The sequence below is a fragment of the Rhinolophus ferrumequinum genome, chromosome 19, assembly GCF_004115265.2.
Source record: "Rhinolophus ferrumequinum isolate MPI-CBG mRhiFer1 chromosome 19, mRhiFer1_v1.p, whole genome shotgun sequence".
Lineage (NCBI taxonomy): Eukaryota > Metazoa > Chordata > Mammalia > Chiroptera > Rhinolophidae > Rhinolophus > Rhinolophus ferrumequinum.
Window position 1 is genome coordinate 17,562,701 of NC_046302.1, and position 19,087 is coordinate 17,581,787.

At 39.4% G+C, this 19,087-nt stretch overlaps 2 protein-coding genes across 2 annotated transcripts in view; both read left to right on the forward strand.

The window, feature by feature from the left end:
- Window positions 1-1,703: 1,703 nt before the first annotated feature.
- The window catches only part of MIB1 (MIB E3 ubiquitin protein ligase 1), a 109,413-nt gene continuing 92,029 nt past the window's right edge, over window positions 1,704-19,087 (forward strand). The window contains exon 1 of the mRNA XM_033087096.1: window positions 1,704-1,953. Coding sequence (XP_032942987.1) covers window positions 1,725-1,953 — 229 coding nt within the window. The 5' untranslated portion in view covers window positions 1,704-1,724. The remainder of the gene's footprint in view (window positions 1,954-19,087) is intronic.
- On the forward strand, window positions 9,558-9,914 carry LOC117038656 (60S acidic ribosomal protein P1-like). The gene is made up of 2 exons (XM_033135561.1): window positions 9,558-9,623; window positions 9,705-9,914. Exons 1-2 carry the CDS (start codon window positions 9,558-9,560, stop codon window positions 9,912-9,914), a joined length of 276 nt encoding a protein of 91 aa, XP_032991452.1.

A 19,087-nucleotide genomic window follows, 5' to 3' on the forward strand; every position in this document is an offset into this window, starting at 1 on the left:
AATATTTTATGTTTAGTTTCTAAAGACAGCTGTACGTCGCCTTTGAGACTCCATATTGGTATTTTCCTGTTTTATTTATATGCAAAATTGAGAACGTTTTATTTATTTCACTATATAATTCATTGGTTACATTTTACACCCCTTTTCCACTTAATTATTCAGTTCTACTGGCGTGTTCCTGTTCCCTTGACTCTTAGAAAAAGCACCAGTATACTGACAACGCATCTGTGTTGGGCTATGAAACAATGATTTTAAATCCTATACATCATAGTGTCAGTTAAGTAACAGCAGCAAGCAGTTCCAATATTGGCAGCCAGAAACCACTCTTACGTCCTCTTACTTTCCTTTCAAAGTTGTATTTTGCGATTGGGGTTGAATTATGTCGGGGTTGTTATCAATGGGCAAGGTGCTTGTGAACTCTTTCCCCGAAGCTTGCGCTGTTTGGAGTTTACTTACCACCCTGACTCCGCATGAAGGCAAGACACATCATCATTCAGCACCGTTGTTTTCCTCAAATCACCCACTCTCGTTTTAAATGTTTTCAATTTACACGTACAAAAATACAAGTTGCCCTTAATTTATGCCATAATGTGTCCTACTCCCCTCCCCGTTTAAAAAGACTGAAACAACACAGAATCCCAAATTCACACTTAGTACACCCAGAAACACTAGAACTTAATAAAAGACTGACCTCATCATAGTCATCCAGCTGCGGCAGCTGGGATCACATCTCAAGCCTCACTTCCTCTAGCCCCACCTCCAAGTCGGCCTGACAGAGTTCCTTGCCCCGCCCCTGTCCTCACAGCCAATGGGGCGCGCCGCACCACCGGTAGGCAACTCCTGGGAGCCTCCCCTTCATCGCCCCAGGCTGAAACTGGGCATCTACCCCACTTTTTCCGGGCCGCGCGCATGCGCACTCTCACTGGGCCCTGAAGAGACGCTTAGGGATCGATTTCCCTTTCCTTTCTTCCCGGGTCGCGCGACTCTCCAAAACCCTTTCCACCCTAGTGTTGCTGAGGATCCCTCTCCTATTCCCTCAGAGAAGGTGCTGCTGCGGCCTTGGGTGTGTCAGTACCCGGATGTGGAGCCGGTCTCGCCTGGCGGGGACTCTGTGGCTGGGCGGAGCGCGGCGGCGTGCGTGGGGGCAGAGAGAAGGGGGCCCCTGGGCCGGGGCGCTCGCGGGACGCCGGGAGGTACCACCGCTGCCCACGGGGGAGGAGGCGGCCCCGGCTCTCGGGCGCCCATCCCAGAGCGAGGGGCCGGGGGAGGAAAAAGGCCAGCAGTTAAGTTTGCCTCCCGCTGCCCTCGTTGTCCCCCCCGGGCTAGCCTCCCCCGGCCCACTGCGCTCCCCGCGCTCCCCGCCGGGGGAGAGCGTGGTTTCCTGGCGGCCGTCGCTGTAGCCCGGCCGGGGAGCCCGGAGGAAGCGGAGGAGTCCCCGCCCACGACCCTCTCCCCTCTGCCCGCCCGCCGCCGCCACCTCCTCGGAGCCGCTGCGGTCGGGTCTCCAGTCTGAGCGGGGGGCGCGGCGGCGGCGGCGGCGAGGCCAGGGGAGCGGCTGTGGGCTCGGCGGGGATCGCACCGGCGGCCCCCTGAATTATTCCCACGTCCCCCGGGGCTCGCTGCCGCCCCCGCCGGCGCCGAGAATCCGGCCGGGGCCCAACTCCCTCACGGGCCCCCCGGCGGCAGCGGCGGCGGCAGCAGCGGAGCCCACCGCTCGGGCCCCGATGAGTAACTCCCGGAATAACCGGGTGATGGTGGAAGGGGTCGGGGCCCGAGTAGTGCGCGGCCCGGACTGGAAGTGGGGGAAGCAGGACGGCGGCGAGGGCCATGTGGGCACTGTCCGGAGCTTCGAGAGCCCGGAGGAGGTGGTGGTGGTGTGGGACAACGGCACCGCCGCCAACTACCGCTGCTCCGGGGCCTACGACCTGCGCATCCTGGACAGCGCGCCCACGGGTAAGCCACCGCCACCTGGCCCCCGGCTTGCGCGCGTGGAGGGAAGGGGCGAAGCAGGGGTGGGCGTCCGGCCGGCTGGGAGAAACCTTTGGTGGAACGCTTCTTCTGCAGCGCCAGGCTGGAGTGAGTGAAAGGGCGAGCCAAAGGGAATTTTGTTTACCAGGTTAAATACCTAGTAAACAAAAACTTGCAGAAAAGACCCCCAACCCCCAAGGGAAATGATGGCAACACCATCACCAGGATGCTTTCAAGTCTGGAAGGCACAAAGCTCCGGGAAGACAACAGGCAGTTCCTCTCCTCCTCCTCTAGGGAAATAATCTGGAGAGATCTGTCTAATAAGCCATTGAAATTAATCAGCCACCAAATGATAACTGTCTAAAGGGGGGTTGCCTTGCCATACGGTGTGTAGTTGACCGGTTACAATTGCCGAGGGGCCCTTGGTACCTCAGATTTGTTGTCTTCTTCCCCTCCCCCCCCCATACAAAGACTTGGAGTTCAGTAGCCAATGCTTCTTGAGACCTGTGGGATGATTTTTCATCTAAATTGTTTCATTTTATATCGCTACGGCAGTAAAGGGAAAAAGGTCTAAGCTGGTAAATCATTTCATTGTGTTAAATACTTTTTCCAAGTGGAAGATAGGCATAGGGGACACCTTATACACATTGTTTGTTAACATCTCATTTCATATGTGTGGTTATGTCTGAGACTTAACTGATTAACAGCAATGAATCAGTGTCCTTGATTCATAAAATTTCAGGGATCTGTTATTGACTCTAGAATTTTTATATAATATAAACTGAAGGCTTGCTCTCACAAAATAAAGATCTAATTTATTTTAATCAAATTAATTTTCACAGATTTATCCTTAACACTCTATTCAGTAGAAAATAGTTCAAATTTAAAATCTGATACTTGTTAGAATGTATAAATAACATACTTATAAGGCTTTGTGATTGAGTTTGACAAAGCCTAACAAATCCTGAAATGGGTACATAGTTATCGTTAGCAGGAATAAAATGGGAAATGAACACAAGCCAACTCAGTTTTTGAATAAATAATTCATAAAATTGTGTTTTTTGGCTTACTTTTTAAACATTGAAAAAGATGAATATACATGCCAGGACCAAAAGAATAGATTCACGCGACAAAAAGGGGCGGCCATTAACAGTTTCTTATGTATTCTTACACAATACTCAATTCATTGCAAGCATATATATTAATATACTGTAAATATGCTACCTGTTTAAAGCACAAATGGTAATAAACTATATTTTCTTATGCACTTTTGTTTTTTAATACATGTTGGTGACTGTTCCATGTTAGCACCTTACTCTTTCACAGCTGCATAGTCTTCCAGTAACTGGATGCAGTATTTTATTTCACCAGTGCTTTTTTGATGGATGTTTACATTGTTTCAAATGTTATTTACAATGATGCAGTGAATAAATCCTTGTACCTGTGTCCTTATACATATGTACTGAGTACTGCTGAAGTGGAATTGCATCAAAGGGTACACATATTTAACATTTTGATAGATGTCAACTAATTGCCCTCTGAAGACATTTCAGCAATTTACACTCCAACAACACTGTATGAGGCATATACCTGTTTCTGTACACTCTTAAAATTTTATCATGCTAGCTCAAGCTAAAGTTTGACCACAACTCAGTAATTTGGAGGCCTCTTGGGATCAATAATTCTAGGTTTATGGGGAAATTTAAATACCTTTCCAGGGTAAAGGTATGGTGTAACAAATCCTGTACTACAGCGACTTTTTAAGGGATATTAATGTTGTCTATTATGTTTTGTAGTATGGGGTATATCTGTTATATAAATAGTTTTATTATCTTATATAAAGTAAGTATTTTTCAGAGGTAACTTTTAAAATCTTAGTTTAATTTACAAGATAATTTTGCACTTTACTTAATTTGCTGCTTCGTAGCAGTTCATCTTGTTCATCTGATTCTTTTAGTAAACATTTTAAAGGCACTTCTAAACGCAGGGTGGCTAGCCTTATGAAATGCTGGAACAAATTACAAACTCTTGGCTCTGGCTTTGCCTCAGGGCTATCATACTACTTTCAGTGTTTTTCTTTTTTCTTCAAAATATTTAATAGTTGATGTCCACTGGCATTTTATTACATTCTCAAGATTTACTAAATATATTTATTATATACAGTACTTGATATTTATTTGCATAATAGTTAAGATAAAAGAATTTGACCTTTCATTCTGAAATAATTTTAGGCTTACAAAAAAATGACAAAACTGGTAAAAAGAGTTCCCTTTGGCCTTTCAGCCATCTTCTTCAGATGTTAACATCTTATAAAGTACAATTATTGAAACCAGAAAAATAACATTGATGCAATATTCTTAACTAAAATCTACATATCTTATTCAACTTTTACTAGTTGTCCCTCTAATTTCCTTTTTCTGGTCCCGGATCCAATCCAGAATCACACATTGCATTCAGTTGTCATTCGGTCTCTTCCAATCTGGACCAGTACCTCAGTCTTTTTGTCTTTCATGACCTTGACACTGACCAACAATTTTATAGACTATCTGTCAAATTGGGTTCGTTTAATATATTCTTATGATTAAATTCAGATTATTTTTGGGGCAGGAATACCTTAGGTGTGATGTTTTGCACTAGGAAGAACATCATATCAGGAGGTACGTGCTACTCATTTCTCATTAATGAGGGTGGTAACTTGGCTAAATCACCAATATTTTTACCCCCCATTGCTTTGAACCATCAGTGCCATGCCAGCATAAAAAAGCCGAAATATCGTCTTGGTATTGTTTTGAAAATACTTTTGACCCATGAAGTCCCTGAATAGACTACCCTAGGGGTTCAAGAACCACACTTTGAAAATTACTTCCCTAGATAGAATCTCTCACAGGGTATCAAGAAGCTTGTATAAGAATGTTCACAGCAGTGCTGTATGTAAAAGCAAACAATTGGAAAGAACTTAAAGGTGCGTCAACAAGAGAAGGGATAAACAAACTGAATTTTTACAGAAGTGGAGTTCTATACAGAAGAGAAAAATTAATATTAAGCCAATAAGCAAGAAAATAGTTTCTTGGAAAAGAACATGTATTGTGTTAAAATGCAAAACAGTACTGTTTATTGTTTAGGGCAGGGTTGCTATTTTGGACTGATAATTCTTTGGTGTAGGGGGCTGTCCTGTGCATCGCAGGCCAGCATCCCTGGCCTCTACCCTCTAGTTGCAATCATGATAACCCAAAGTGTTTTCAGACATTACCAATGTCCCCAGGGAGTAAACTTGCCCCCGATACTCACTGGTATAGGGATATGATTGAGACTCATTGGTTTAGAGATATGTACGTGTGGTAAAAGTATACTAAAAAGGTAATGATAAATGCTAAATTCCAGGGAGTGGACATCTTTATGTTGAAGGAAGTAGAATACAGTTGATAGTAGGACCCCAAGGGCTATGTCTAGTAATATTTTATGTCTTAAACCGGGTGGTGGATGCATAGGTGTTTGTTCTATTTCTATGTCTTTTTGTGTGCTTGACATGTATTTCATAGTTAATTTTTAAAAGTGTAATGATATTACCAGAAAGACAACTGAGATTGTTTGAGTATTCATTTTTTGTTCCTTATACCCACATCATATGAACAGAAAATTGATTGCCGTATGTTTGGGAATTAAGAAATGGGGTAACCTTTAAAATAAAATTCTGTGAAACTTTACTGAAAGTTAAGGATTCTGGAGTGGTTGGGTCATTGTGAATCTTTCTAATATTCCCTTATTGCATGTTGGAGGTTTTGTGTCGAGGTTGTATGTGGGGGTCTGTAATATTTTGGCATATAAGCTTTATTTTTTTACCTTAAGTGACATATAAAAGTTTAAATTTATGGTCTAGGGTAGTCAAACATTGAGAAGAGGAACATTTAGTATATATTTGAATGATACCACTTCTATCTTGTATATTTGGCTAATTTGTCGTGAGCAAAATGATGGTGCAAATATATATGTTACTACTGAATTAGTTTGGAGTTAATTTTATGAAATCTGTAATCAAGTAGGTATAGTTGACCTCTTATCATTTAGGTACTGTTTGTATAGGATTTGGGGAGAAATGTATTTTTACTTAATGCTTGTTCTGTGGACCTTGACTACAGTGTTGTATTGTTACCAGAGAAAGAGTGGAGATAATGAATTTGGGTTTCCTATTAAGGTTCTTTCTACCCTCTTTGGTATGGATAAAAAAAGTTAGGGGTATGGATAATTAGGTTTATTCAGAAGTAGCTTCCTGTATTGTTGGTCCAGGCTGACTTGGGGGCAGGTCTTTGTACTTTTTCTTCTACCCCTAGCAAAGAGGACTTTCTGGGTGCTTCTAACAAACTCCTCAGATGTTAGGACTCAGTTGAAGGTCTAAAAGTGCTCACGTTGGATACAAAAATGAAATGGATTAATAACCTTCAGCTTTTCCTTTCTGAGCCCCCTAATTCTCTTCTGATCTGTTTCTAGACCTATATGAAAAAAAGAGTATTATTAAGGAACAGAGCCTAAAGAAAACACAGGACTTGTGGGAACAATGTTTGGGGAAGATGATGCCAGACCTGCTAATGGCATCTGTAAGGAAACTTTGATTTTCCGATAGATCCTATCTTTTTTAAAGACTTATGTGAAATGTCTTTCCCTTTTTAATCTCCATATGCTAAAACAATGTTGTAAATTATGAAAGTCCACCTGATTTTAATACTCTGTAGATTGCAGCTTGGTTGAGCTCAAGAAAACTAGTAACCACATCTATTAGTACTTCTCAAACTTAGGTAAGCACACAGATTACTTGAGGACTTTTAAAAATGCAGAGTATGATTCAGTAGGTATGGGATTCAGCCAGAGGAGTTCTAACACGCTCTCAGGTGATAGAGATGTTGCTGACTTATGGACACTTTGAACAGCAGGATGCTGGGTGACTACTTGTCTACTGAGATGCTCAGGCTCTGTTGTCTCCTTTTACCCTGAGCTGATTCCAAGCCTTGATTGTCTCTCTGGAATAGATGTCTTCCGTTTTAGAGATTGATGTTACTGGGCGGGGCGAAGAGAAGAGTGTGTACAGCTGAAATAAAGGAACATGGAACAGCTTTTTTAATATATGTATTTGTTTGCAAATATAATGCTATCTTAATATGTATTTCTGGTTCTTGCCGTATCCCTCTTGTTGGATTAGATATTTCTTTTTGAATGTGTTTCCAGGTAGCCACCTACCAGGGTCTCTCCTCCACTTCTTTTTTTTAAAATTTTTTTTTATAGGGGAATATTGAGGAACAGTGTGTTTCTCCAGGTTCTATCAGCTCCAAGTCGTTGTCTTTCAGTCTAGTTGTGGAGGGCGCAGCTCACTGGCCCATGTGGGAATCGAACTGGCAACCCTGTTGTTCAGAGCTCGCATTCTAACCAACTAAGCCATCCAGCTGCCCTCTCTTTTACCTTCTTTAATTGCTATGTGGTGTGATTCCAATGTACTCTGTGCTTCTGTTGCCACAGGTATGCTGTGTTATAATCATCTTTTGCACTACATTATTAGTTTGAGGGTAAGAAAAGTGTGTGTGTGTTCCTTGTATCCATTTCCTAGTAAAGCCATGGCTCTGAATGAATGTTTTCTGAATAAAATGCTCTTTTCAAGGAGGTTTTTTTTTTTTAACTTTTTATTTATTTTTAAGTGTGTTTTTCCAGGACCCGTCAGCTCCAAGTCAAGTAGTTGTTTCAATCTAGTTGTGGAGGGTGCAGCTCACACTGGCCTATGCAGAGATTGAACCGGCAACCCTGGTGTTACGAGCTCTATCCAACTGAATTAACCGGCCACCCCTGAAAGCGCTTTTGACTCGTTTGTTCTGAGGTTAGATTGATTTAGATTGATAGTATCCCAAAAAAAGGAAACTGAGTTTCAAAGAGATTAAGAAACTTGTCCAGTGACAGCGCTGGTGAATAGCAGATGTAGTGATGAACAGTCAGTTAGTCATTACTTTTCCCTATCATTCTCTCTCCCATTTATAATATAATAATGGTTACGAAATGATCATGGTTTGTACTACTTTTCGTGAGGGAAGATTGATTAGGAAATTTAAAGAATTTATGCTAGACTGTGTTATGGTTGTTTGAGTCATTTAATGTAACACTGTTGTTGGGACATTAGTAGTTTTTCTGTGTGTGTGTGTGTGTGTGTGTACAGTATGTAACAGATAGTTTATATAATTACACTCAGCCTCCTGTAAGAAAACATATCAGTCCCGTGAGCGATTTGCTGTCAAGCAAGCAATTGAGCGGCACATGAGGCTGTCAGATTCTCCAGCTGGTCAGCCTTTACTATCACAGTATTGCATTTTCACTTTACGGGGGTTCTTAGTCTTTTATGTTTTTTTTTGTTCCAAACAGTGGGTTACGGTCCCAGTCATCCTATACGCTTGAAGCCAAGCTGGGCCCTTGGCAGAAGATATGTCATTGTCATATCTACTAAACTATCAGATCTTACCCAATATCCAAATTAAAGAAATCTTACCTTGATACTCGTATATAAAGTTTCTTTTGTGAGAAAAATTCGCCTGTCAATATTTATGTTTATATGTGTGTGGTGAGGGGCCGCATAGATAATTATATAACCTTGTATGGGAGAATATTTTCAGTTAGAAGTTAGAAGCCAGCTAGCTGGCTTTTTCCTTTATCTATGAAATAAATGGATTATATTAAATATAAATTTTCCTTCAGCTTTGCGCTATGAAGCTGGGCTGAGACTTTGTATATAATATTTCTCCTTTGCCAGCTACATCCCTGTTGGCTCTGCTAATAGGGGATGCTGGAAGGAGACTGGAAGGCTTTGGGGGAGAAGGGACTTCCTTTTTCCCGTTTTGTTTGCTCTTCCTGTCGGCACCATCTCACACAGCAGGATTTCAGTATCACTATTTGATTCCAGTTTGCTGATTTCCAGAAACAGACTTGATGTTTCCCCTCCCCCCTCAGTGACGCCAGCACCAGCTATTCTCAACCCCTCTTTAAAGGTCTGGATCACAGCCCTTTGGGACCCCTCTTTTAAGCCCCTTAGATTTTAATAATTCCATTTTTTCCCCCATTTTTTATTCTGTTTCTAGAGGTGATAAATTGGTGTGGTTTCTGTCTCATGACTGAACCCTGAGTAATATTATACAATGTGTTTATCAAGTTTTGATCTTGTTTTTCTAACCTATTTGCTAGTTAAGGAAAAAAATTTTATTGAGGACTTCCGGCCAATATGGTGCAGTAGGTAAACACCGTGCTAACCTCCTCTCACAACCACACCAAAATTACAACTAAACTACAGAACAGCCTTCATGAGAATTGCCTGAAGTTCAGCTCAGCCAAAGTCCTACAACTAAGGACATACAGAAGAAGCCAGCTCGAGACTGGTAGCAGGGGCAGAGATGCAGAATGGGCTGGTCCTACACCCATATGTGACCATTAAATTTTGGGAGGGATATCTTGCTTTCCTCAGATGCCGGTAAAGTGCTCAGTCCTTCTGAGGAAGCTAAGGCTGCATTGGGGAAAGGCCCTCATTTCATCTGGTGACTAGCACCGCTCGCCCAGCAGTCAGCTGCACCATGGCCTCTGTCTTGGAGCTTGCTTGCATCTACTCTGCCCTCATCCTGCATGACAATGAGGCGACAGTCATGGAGGATTAGATTAATGCCCTCATTAAAGCAGTTAGTGTAAATGTTGAACCTTTCTGGCCAGCCTTGTTTGCAAAGGCTCTGGCCAATGTCAACATCGGCAGCCTCATCTGCAGTGTAGGGGCTGGTGGACCTGCCCCAGCATCTGGCACTGTACCAGCAGGAGGTCCTGCCCCCTCCACCACTGCTGCCCCAGCTGAGGAGAAGAAAGTGGAAGCAGAGAAAGAAGAATCTGAGGAATCTGATGATGACATGGGCTTGGTTTTTTTGACTAAACCTCTTTTGTAAGTAACATGTTCAATAAAAAGTTGAACTCTGGGGAAAAAAAGAAAAATCGGGATATCTTGGCAGCAGAGGTTCCCCCCGCCCCCCCCAATGAGTGAGGGGTCTCAGCCCTACACCAGGCTTACCAGCCCAGAGTTTCATTGCTGGGGAGAGAAGTCCCCGTAACTTCTGGTTGTGAAAAAAAAAAATCCAAAAAAATATGGACAGTTAAAGGAGCCTCTGAGACAGCATCAAGGGTACCAACATTCACGTCATATGGGTACCTGAAGGAGAAGAGAGCAAGGAATTGAAAACCTATTTGAAGAAATAATGACAGAAAATGTCCCTAACCTGGCGAAGGAAATGGATATTTAAGCCCAGGAAGTGCAGAGAGTCCTAAATAAAGTGAACCCAAAGAGGCCCACACCAAGACACATCATAATTCAAATGCCAAGAGTTAAAGACGAATCTTAAATGCAGCCAGAGAAAAGTTAGTTACCTACGAGGGAGCTTCTATATGACTATCAGCTGATTTCTCAACACAAACTTTGCAGGCCAGAAGGGAGTGGCCTGAAATATTTGAAGTGATGAAAAGCAAAGCATTAAAACCAAGATCACTCTACCCAGCAAAGCTATCATATAGACTCAAAGGAAGATAAAGAGCTTCCCAGACAATAAAAAGCTAGAGGAGTTCACCACCAAACCAGTACAAAGAATGTTAGAGGGACAAAAATAAATAAATCAAAACTATGAATAATAAAATGGCAATAACTACATATCTCTCAATTACTTTAAATTGATTAAATGCTCCAATCAAAAGATGTAGGGGTAGCTGAATGAATAAGAAAACAAGACCCATACATATGCTTCCTACAAGAGAATCACTTCAGATCGAAAGACACACAGACTGAAAGTAAAGGGATGGAAAAATATATTTCATGAAAGTGGAAATGAGAAAAAAAGCTGGGGTGGCAATACTTTTACCAGACAGAAAATAGAGTTTAAAAACAAAGTCTGTAACAAGAGACAAAGAAGGACCCAGTAATCCCACTTCTGGGTATTTATCCAAAGAAACCCAGAAAACTACTTTGAAGGGACATGTGCATTTATATGTTCATTGAAGCATTATTTACAATAGCCAAGATAAGGAGTCAATCTGGGTGTCCATCAATGGGTACATGGATACAGAAGAATTGGTACATACAGTGGAATATCACTCAGCCGTAAAAAAGAGTGAAATCATGCTATTTGCAACAACATGTATGGACCTAGAGGGTATTGTGTTGAGCGTAGTAGGTCAGACAGAGAAAGACAGATGTCCTGATTTCACTTATAAGTGCAATCTAAAGAACAAAATAAGCAAATGAAACAGAAACTCATAGATACAGAGAACATTTTGATATTGTCTGATGGGAGGGGGTTTGGAGTGGGTGTAAAAGGGAAAGGGATTAAAAAGTACAAATTGGTTGTTAAAAAGTAGTCATATAGCATAAGGGATGTAAGGTATAGCATAAAGAATGTAGTCAATAACGTAATAACTGGTGTCAGATGGATACTAGATTTATTGGGGTGATAGATGGGAGGGTGGTTGGGGGTAGGGTGAAAAAGGTGAAGGGATTAAGTACAAATTGGTAGTTACAAAATAGTCATGAGGATTTAAAGTAAAGCATAGGGAATATAGTCAATAATATGGTAATAACTATACATATGTTTAGTACCACGTGGCTACTAGACTGGTCGGGGATCAGTCTTTTTAAATTAAATGTCTAACCACTGTGGTGTACCCTGAAATTAATCTAAAAATATTGAATGTCAACTGTAATTGAAAAATTTTAAAAAGGGAGGAAAAGATGAAGGGGCATAAGAGGTTAAAATTTCCAGGTATAAAATAAGTCTTGGGTTTGTAGTACACAGTATAGGAAATATAGTCAATAATAATCGTGATAGTGTGGTACGGTGTCAGATTGTTGCTGCACTTATCATGGTGATCACTTCTTTAGGTATGTAAATGTTTAATAACTGTGGTGCATACCCAAAACTAATATATTGTATGTCAGCTATATTTTAATAAAAATCTTTAAAAATTTTTATTGAAATTTAGCTGGTAGTTTTCTGTTTTTCTGTGATGCTATTAATTTCTTACAAATGAATTGGAAGGTGTTTCACTTTTATATTTTGAATAAATAAATTCAAAATCCACTGAATTTAAAATTAAGTAAAAATTTTCTTTTAAGGATGCAGATATGAGAGTTTATTGGTGATTTATAACACTTCAGCATTAGACCATATAATGATAGAAACATCTCTAAACATCTGTGGGGACAGAGTCCCAGAGAACAGTTTCCAGGCTCTTGGCCTAGCGTGGGGAGGTGCTGGCTCCCGTAGTGAATGGCCATCAACTGTGATTGGTTGACCATCTATTGTAACTGGTTAGCCAGTTGGCTACTGATGTAACTGCGGGGCTGCATTGATTGGTTGGTTGGTTGGCAGGCAGAGAAGTGAATGGCGGACTGCAGATCGTGTGGCTCCTACTGCGTGTGTCTCCCCCAGCGTCCAGTGAGACTGTAGTGGTATGACTACTCCCCTACCTATGGCTCCGTGGGTGTTCCTTTTTGGCCTAGCCATGTCCTGTGTTCTTACGTGAGGAGCGGGAGCTGAGACCCCCGCATGGCGCAACGAGCAGGATCTCCGCTTGACAACATCAGTTTTCAAATTGCTCATTCTAGTTTCTTTTGGACAGCATTTATGTTTTCATTTCTTGTCAGACATTGCCTTTACATGGAAGGGACAGATTAAATGAATATAATTTAAAAAAATATTCTAAGGAGTATACCACTAACTACTACTTTTCATCACAAAGAAGGTGATTTTGGAACACTTTTTAAAAAAGATATAGAACTTATTCTTAATTTTGACTCTTAGCTACTGTGTCTCAAGATAATCAACAACCCGTTGTTTTGTATCATGATATACTCCCCAAGTCCTCTTAACTAGGCAACAGAAAGCTGCCTCGTGTCTTAATGTGCCAGAGGTGAGCAGTGTTAGTTAGGCCTTTATGCTCATACATTCCCTTCACCTTGTGCTCCATGTGTGATGTGTAGGGAGCCACTGAGGGTGCTAGTGTTAACTAATTTACAATGAGTAAAACCTAACTTCATTCTTAGATTTTTTAGAAAAAAGTAAATATGAAAAAACACAAGTTTTATTGGGAGTCCATAACCTTTATTCAGAATGCTTGGGGTGAAGTTTATAAACCTTTGGAGTTCAGAACCATAATATGGTATGCTTAGCACCCACTTTGAGGCCCGCAGCAGCACCTTGGCAATCAAATACATTAATATTTCTGTAGTGAAGCATACGAATAATTATATTAAGGGGTAAGTAAAAAGTATGTACTGTGTATAGCATCGTGTTCGTTCAGATCGGGTTTACCACTAAGTAAGTTTGTTCATAATTTACAAAAAAAAAAAAAGTTTTTGGATTTTGGAATTACAGAGGAGATTGTGGATTTATATTTTCTCTTGTATTTCAATGGATGATCTTCTGTATCTCCTGGGTCACGCATCTTGCTTTGGAAACCATTACTCTAAGTCACCCAACATGCATTTTAAATACCAGTAGGAAAATGGCTTTTTAAGAACATTTCTCCTCATTCTCTAAATCCATTTCTTTACATACTTTCATATCTCCCCACACCATTTAGCTTGTCTCTTATCATCATATCTGGATTAACAGTGGTTTAACCATCTCCCCAGATGGAACTAGGAGCACAGCAACAATTTTTATCTTTGTATGCCTCTAGATTAGCTTTTTGGAGAGTAAATAGGTTTTTGTGATGTAGTCTGGCACCTAAGTTATCTTTAAAATTTTGTTTCTGAGGGAAAATGGGTTCTGAGTTCTAAACAATTGGCTTATAAATGAACTTGTAGAACACAACCAAGATAGGGTGGAGTTTAAATTAGTGGAGAAGATAACACAGCAGACAGACATTCATTTTTGGTTTTAGAATACTTTTTTTTAAAAAGCATATTTACTTTTGTAGATAACTTGCTTTATTTAGAATTACTTTATATTCTCTAACTATACTCACAAGTATTTAGTTTCCTCCAGGGGTGGATTTATCTTTTTTTTTTTTTTTAATAAGATTGAACAGTTTTTTTTTTTTTTAAAGATTTTATTGGGGAAGAGGAACAGGTCTTTATTGGGGAACAGTGTGTACTTCCAGGACTTTTCTCCAGTCAAGTTGTCTTTTCAGTCTTAGTTGTGGAGGGCGCAGCTCAGCTCCAGGTCCAGTTGCCGTAGCTAGTTGCAGGGGGCGCAGCCCACCACCCTGTGCAGGAGTTGAACCGGCAACCTTGTGTTTGAGAGGATGCGCTCCAACCAACTGAGCCATCCGGGAGCTCAGCGGCAGTTCAGCTCAAGGTGTTGTGTTCAATCTTAGTTGCAGGGGGCGCTGCCCACCATCCCGTGTGGGACTCGAGGAATTGAACTGACAACCTTGTGGTTGAGAGCCCACTGGCCCATGTGGGAATTGAACTGGCAACCTTCGGAGTTAGGAGCATGGAGCTCTAACCACCTGAGCCACTGGGCCGGCCCCAATGGGGTGGATTTATCTTGATGATTTTGTTCCTAAATAAGGAATGGGATGGGAACTTTTTAATAACAACAACAACAAAAAATCATTATTTGAATTTTGGGAGTTTTGCAGGACTAGTGATAATAGATCATAAAAGTTTGGGATTGTAATAGGTTATTGTGCCTTGCTCATCCCTCTCCCGTAGTCTCTTCATGGAGTAGTGGACATGGACTAGCTTAGTAGGGAAATCAAGGTTTTCATTCTAGATTTTTATCATGTGGTCCTGTTAACTAGGGGAATGGACTAAACATTTACTGAGTTCCAGTCAAGTGTCAGGCACTATGCTAAGTATTTTACATACTTTTATCTCATTTAGTCCTAAAAATTAATTTGATATCTTTCATTTTACTGATGAGAAAAAAGGCCATGAGAAATGAACTGACTTGCCCAAGATTTTACTAGTAATAAGTCCATGGTGGAGATGCAAATCCAGATTTGTCAGTCTTTTTTTTCTTCTCCACTTTATAACATTAGTCTCTTGGAGCCTTAATTCTTTTTTTTTTTTTTTAAAGATTTTATTGGGGAAGGGGAACAGGACTTTATCAGGGAACAGTGTGTACTTCCAGGACTTTTTTTTCTGAATCGAGTGGTTGTCCTTTCAATCTTAGTTGTGGAGGGCGCAGCTCAGCTTCAGCGCCAGGTCCAGTTGCCGTTGCTAGTTGCAGGGGGTGCAGCCCACCATCCCTTGCGGGACTCGAGGAATTGAACCAGCAGCCTTGTGGTTGAGAGCCCACTGGCCCATGTGGGAATTGCACCAGCAGCCTTCGGAGTTAGGAGCACGGAGCTCTAACCGCCTGAGGCACTGGCTGGCCCTGAGCCTTAATTCTTAACCTGAAGTAAGGCAAGGTGTACAAACAGGTGTTTTGCTTTTAAAGTGAAATAATGAGTTTTGCCTTCCTTTTAGTATTGTTGAAAAGATTAAATAAAATATGTGTGAAGCACTGAGCTTGGTACTAATAAATAGTGGCTGGTATTATTAATAATAATTATGTTTCATTAATTTAGTATTTCTCAAGAGTAAGGAATGTGGGATATACCAACTAGGTAGCAGTTCACCAAAGCCTCACCCTTGTTAAGAGTTTCAGGGAAAATAAGATACATACTCTAGTTGGTTAATACTCTTTTAATCTCTAAATATTTTGTCACATTGATTTGGGGTTAACGTTGAATGAATCCATAAATTAGAAATAGGATTACTTGGTTGGTTGAATGACAACAGCAAACAGTTATGCCACAATAAGTAATTATATTTAAATACTGGTTAGTAACTTATAAATTATTTTTTTATTGTTGGGCTAAATGTGTTAATTAGGGCAAAAAGTTACAGGATTAACTAGGGCTAGTCTACTAGGGATGTTTATTTTTTATTTTGAAAAGTTAAAAAAAATTATTCCATAATATTTAAATATCCAGGTAGACAAGTGATTAATAAATACCTGTAAACCATCTAGAAAGAAAGCATTAGTAATATATTGGAAATACTGTGTACTTCCCAATTTCATTCCCTTCTTTCTTCTCTGGCGTTAACCACTATCTAGAAATTGCTTATTGCCATGGGTTTCTTTACATTTATGCTATATTTTTGTATGTCTGTAAACAATATATAGTACTTTATTTGCAACACTTGGTATTCTTGTATAATTAAAAAATTCAGCATTGCAGTCCATCCATGTTGAATTGTGTGGCTGTTGTTCATTTCAGTTATTCCGTTGTATACCTAATATGTTTCCACTTTCTTGTTAATAAACAATTATATTGTTCACTTTTGCTATTATTCAAAGTGATCATTTAGATATTCTTGTTCCATGTTGAAGTACTTTGTATAGTGAACTCCTGTAGTGAGAACTTTAGTTCTTTCAATCATCTTTTCTATTTAGAAAGTCAACATTTTATTTATATAAATCAGTGCTTTACAAATTTGAGCTATTTTCATTGGCTGTCTTGTAGTTATTGATCTTGAATAGCATGTTTTATTGTTCTCATAAAATTTTCCAACAAAGAAACTTAAGCTATGTAAATTTTCTAAGTTATTGAATTTAGGGGAGATGCCATTAAAACGCAGAGCAGATGGTCATTTGAGTATTAGTAGAACGAGTCAAAAGCTATCATTAGGTGGTTCATTTAACAGTGGCAGATGTCTTCCAAAAGCTTAGAACAAAAGGAGAGAGCATTAACTCTTGAGGGTAACATGGTATCTTATAGGATCGAGAAAAAGCACTAGTAGGTTTAGTTAGGGAATTAAGTTTTATGAAATGAAAATTTTAAGAAATAACTCTTGCCAGAGCTGAGGAAGTTTAGACTGGGAGGAAATGGTTTTAGATGAGAATAAATTGGCTAGATGTGGTAAGGGGAAACAAAAAGAAAAGCTACCAGTGTGAGAGATCAGTTAAATTTTTGGCCTTGTTTACTTAATGTGTCCTTTCTGTTGTTTTATGTTTTCTTTAAATATCAACTTTTAAATTCAGTTAATGGCATTTTCATTAAAAATTCTGTAGCGCTCATTTTGGTAGTGGAGTGGGTTTCTTTGTTTACTTTTTCCAATTCTCAGCATTAGTCTGTTTCACAGCTGTTCAGTAGCTTTGTTGGCTTTTGAACTGTGGGAACCAAGAAAGGATTTGGATGTGCTTTTGTGTGCATTAATAGTTTTCCTGAAGTATTCTTTAAAACCATGAATTGTAAAAGGGCTTTTTTTTTTTTTTTACCAGTTATTATTGTGTGTTTAAATGGTTCCTTTGAAAGAAAGCCTGTACTCTATGAACTCATGAATGTTATCATTATGCTTTGTGGAAAATGAACATAGAAATGAAAAATAGCTAAATAGCTGAAAACTGGACTATTTCTCTTTTTGGTCAGGAGATTGAGAAACATTTTTCCTATGCCTTTCATCAACTAACTCTTATTTGAAGAGCCGCACAGATAAACCTAAATGCGCGGTGGTTACCATTTGTGCAGTGCATTTTACTTTTTGTGATGACATAGGAGACCTATTTTAGACTTTGTTCAGAAGCTTAACCATGCTTGGACATTTACTATTACTGCTGTTTGATATTAATTGTGATGTTCTTGGTCTTGGTGCTTTCCTTTAGTAAGACAAATTAGACTCGAACTTCAGGTTTGTGGCAATGAGAAGTGTACTTAGATCAGGTATATATTTTCTTTTCATAATCATGGAATAGCTCAGTTAGTATAAGGGTTAAAAGAAATAAAAACTTCTAAGTAGCACTTACATACCCTATTGCTAAAGCAACTATCTGAAAGTTAGTTTCTGTAAATATTTACTTAGACTCCCCCATGTTTTTGTTTTAGCTTTTATTGTAATTATAAGATATATATCAGCATGTCTGATGCTTATACTGTACATTAAATACCCCTACTCACCCAGCTGCTTTCTAGAATTAATACACACTCAGTGTAGAAAACTTGGAAAACTACAAAGGGTAACCCCATCAGCACATTTTGGGGATTATATTTCTAGTTTTTCTTTGTACATGGGAGATATATATATATACATATACATTATGTAATTATACACACACACACAAACACACACACATATATACATTGTGTAATTTATTTACCAAAATGACATACTGTAATTCTTTGCAACCTGCTTTATAAAATAATACAGATTACTATGTCAGTAACATTTCTTCTACAACATGGTTTAATAACTGCATAGAATTTTCCTCTATGAATTACCGTAGTTTACACATAAATAACCCCATATTTTTGCCATCAGTTATGTTAAATTTTTGTTTTTATCTACTGCAGTTTACTATCTTTGGATGTACCTTTAAAACAATTTGAAGGCAGGGTCAAAGTCTTTTAAGGCATTTGAAACATTTTGCAAGTACCTTCTGTAGAGGTTGTATCGATTTTATGTTTCCCTCTTATCATTATCTGACTGGCTCTCTTGACACCATCTTCACATGCACTGACATAGTATTTTTAATGTGTCAGTTTGAGTGGATAAAGGTGGTATTTATTGTTTTGTGTTTTCTTTTTAAAATTATGAATTATAATATACTTATAATAAAACTAAACAATTCAAAAATACATAGAAGAAAAGGTGAAAAGTGCCTTCCTCTTCCCCATCTGTGTACCCCCAATCACTGTCTGCAATTTGGAGAGGGCTGTCAGGTTTTCTCTACACATTGTGTATATGTGTGCTCACATTGGCATGCCTGTGATTTCTAGGTTTTGTGTCATGCTTAGAAAGACTATGTAAACTTATAAAATGTGGTGGTCAACTTTTTTTCTAGTACTTTCATGATTTTCTTTTGGAATATTTAATTCTTTATCGTTAGTTTTGGTATGTTATCCTTAGGGAAGTATAATAATTTTTTATGGCAGGGTAATAGTCCATTCTACATATGCGTATGTACCACAATTTCTTTATCCAGTCATCTATTGATGGGCATTTTGGTTGTTTCCATATGTTGGCTATTATAAATAGCGCTGCAGTGTACTTAGGGATGTACATACATCTTTTCAAATTCATGTTTTGGATTTTCTTGGATAAATACCCAGGAGTAGAATTGCTGGGTCATAAGGTAGTTGT

What these genes read in the sequence shown, in the direction of transcription:
- LOC117038656 (XM_033135561.1), top strand. Translation starts at nt 9,558, where the DNA reads ATGGCCTCTGTCTTGGAGCTTGCTTGCATCTACTCTGCCCTCATCCTG. An exon ending in TGCATGACAATGAGGCGACA is followed by an intron (nt 9,624 to 9,704) that starts GTCATGGAGGAT and finishes TTGTTTGCAAAG; the next exon opens with GCTCTGGCCAATGTCAACAT.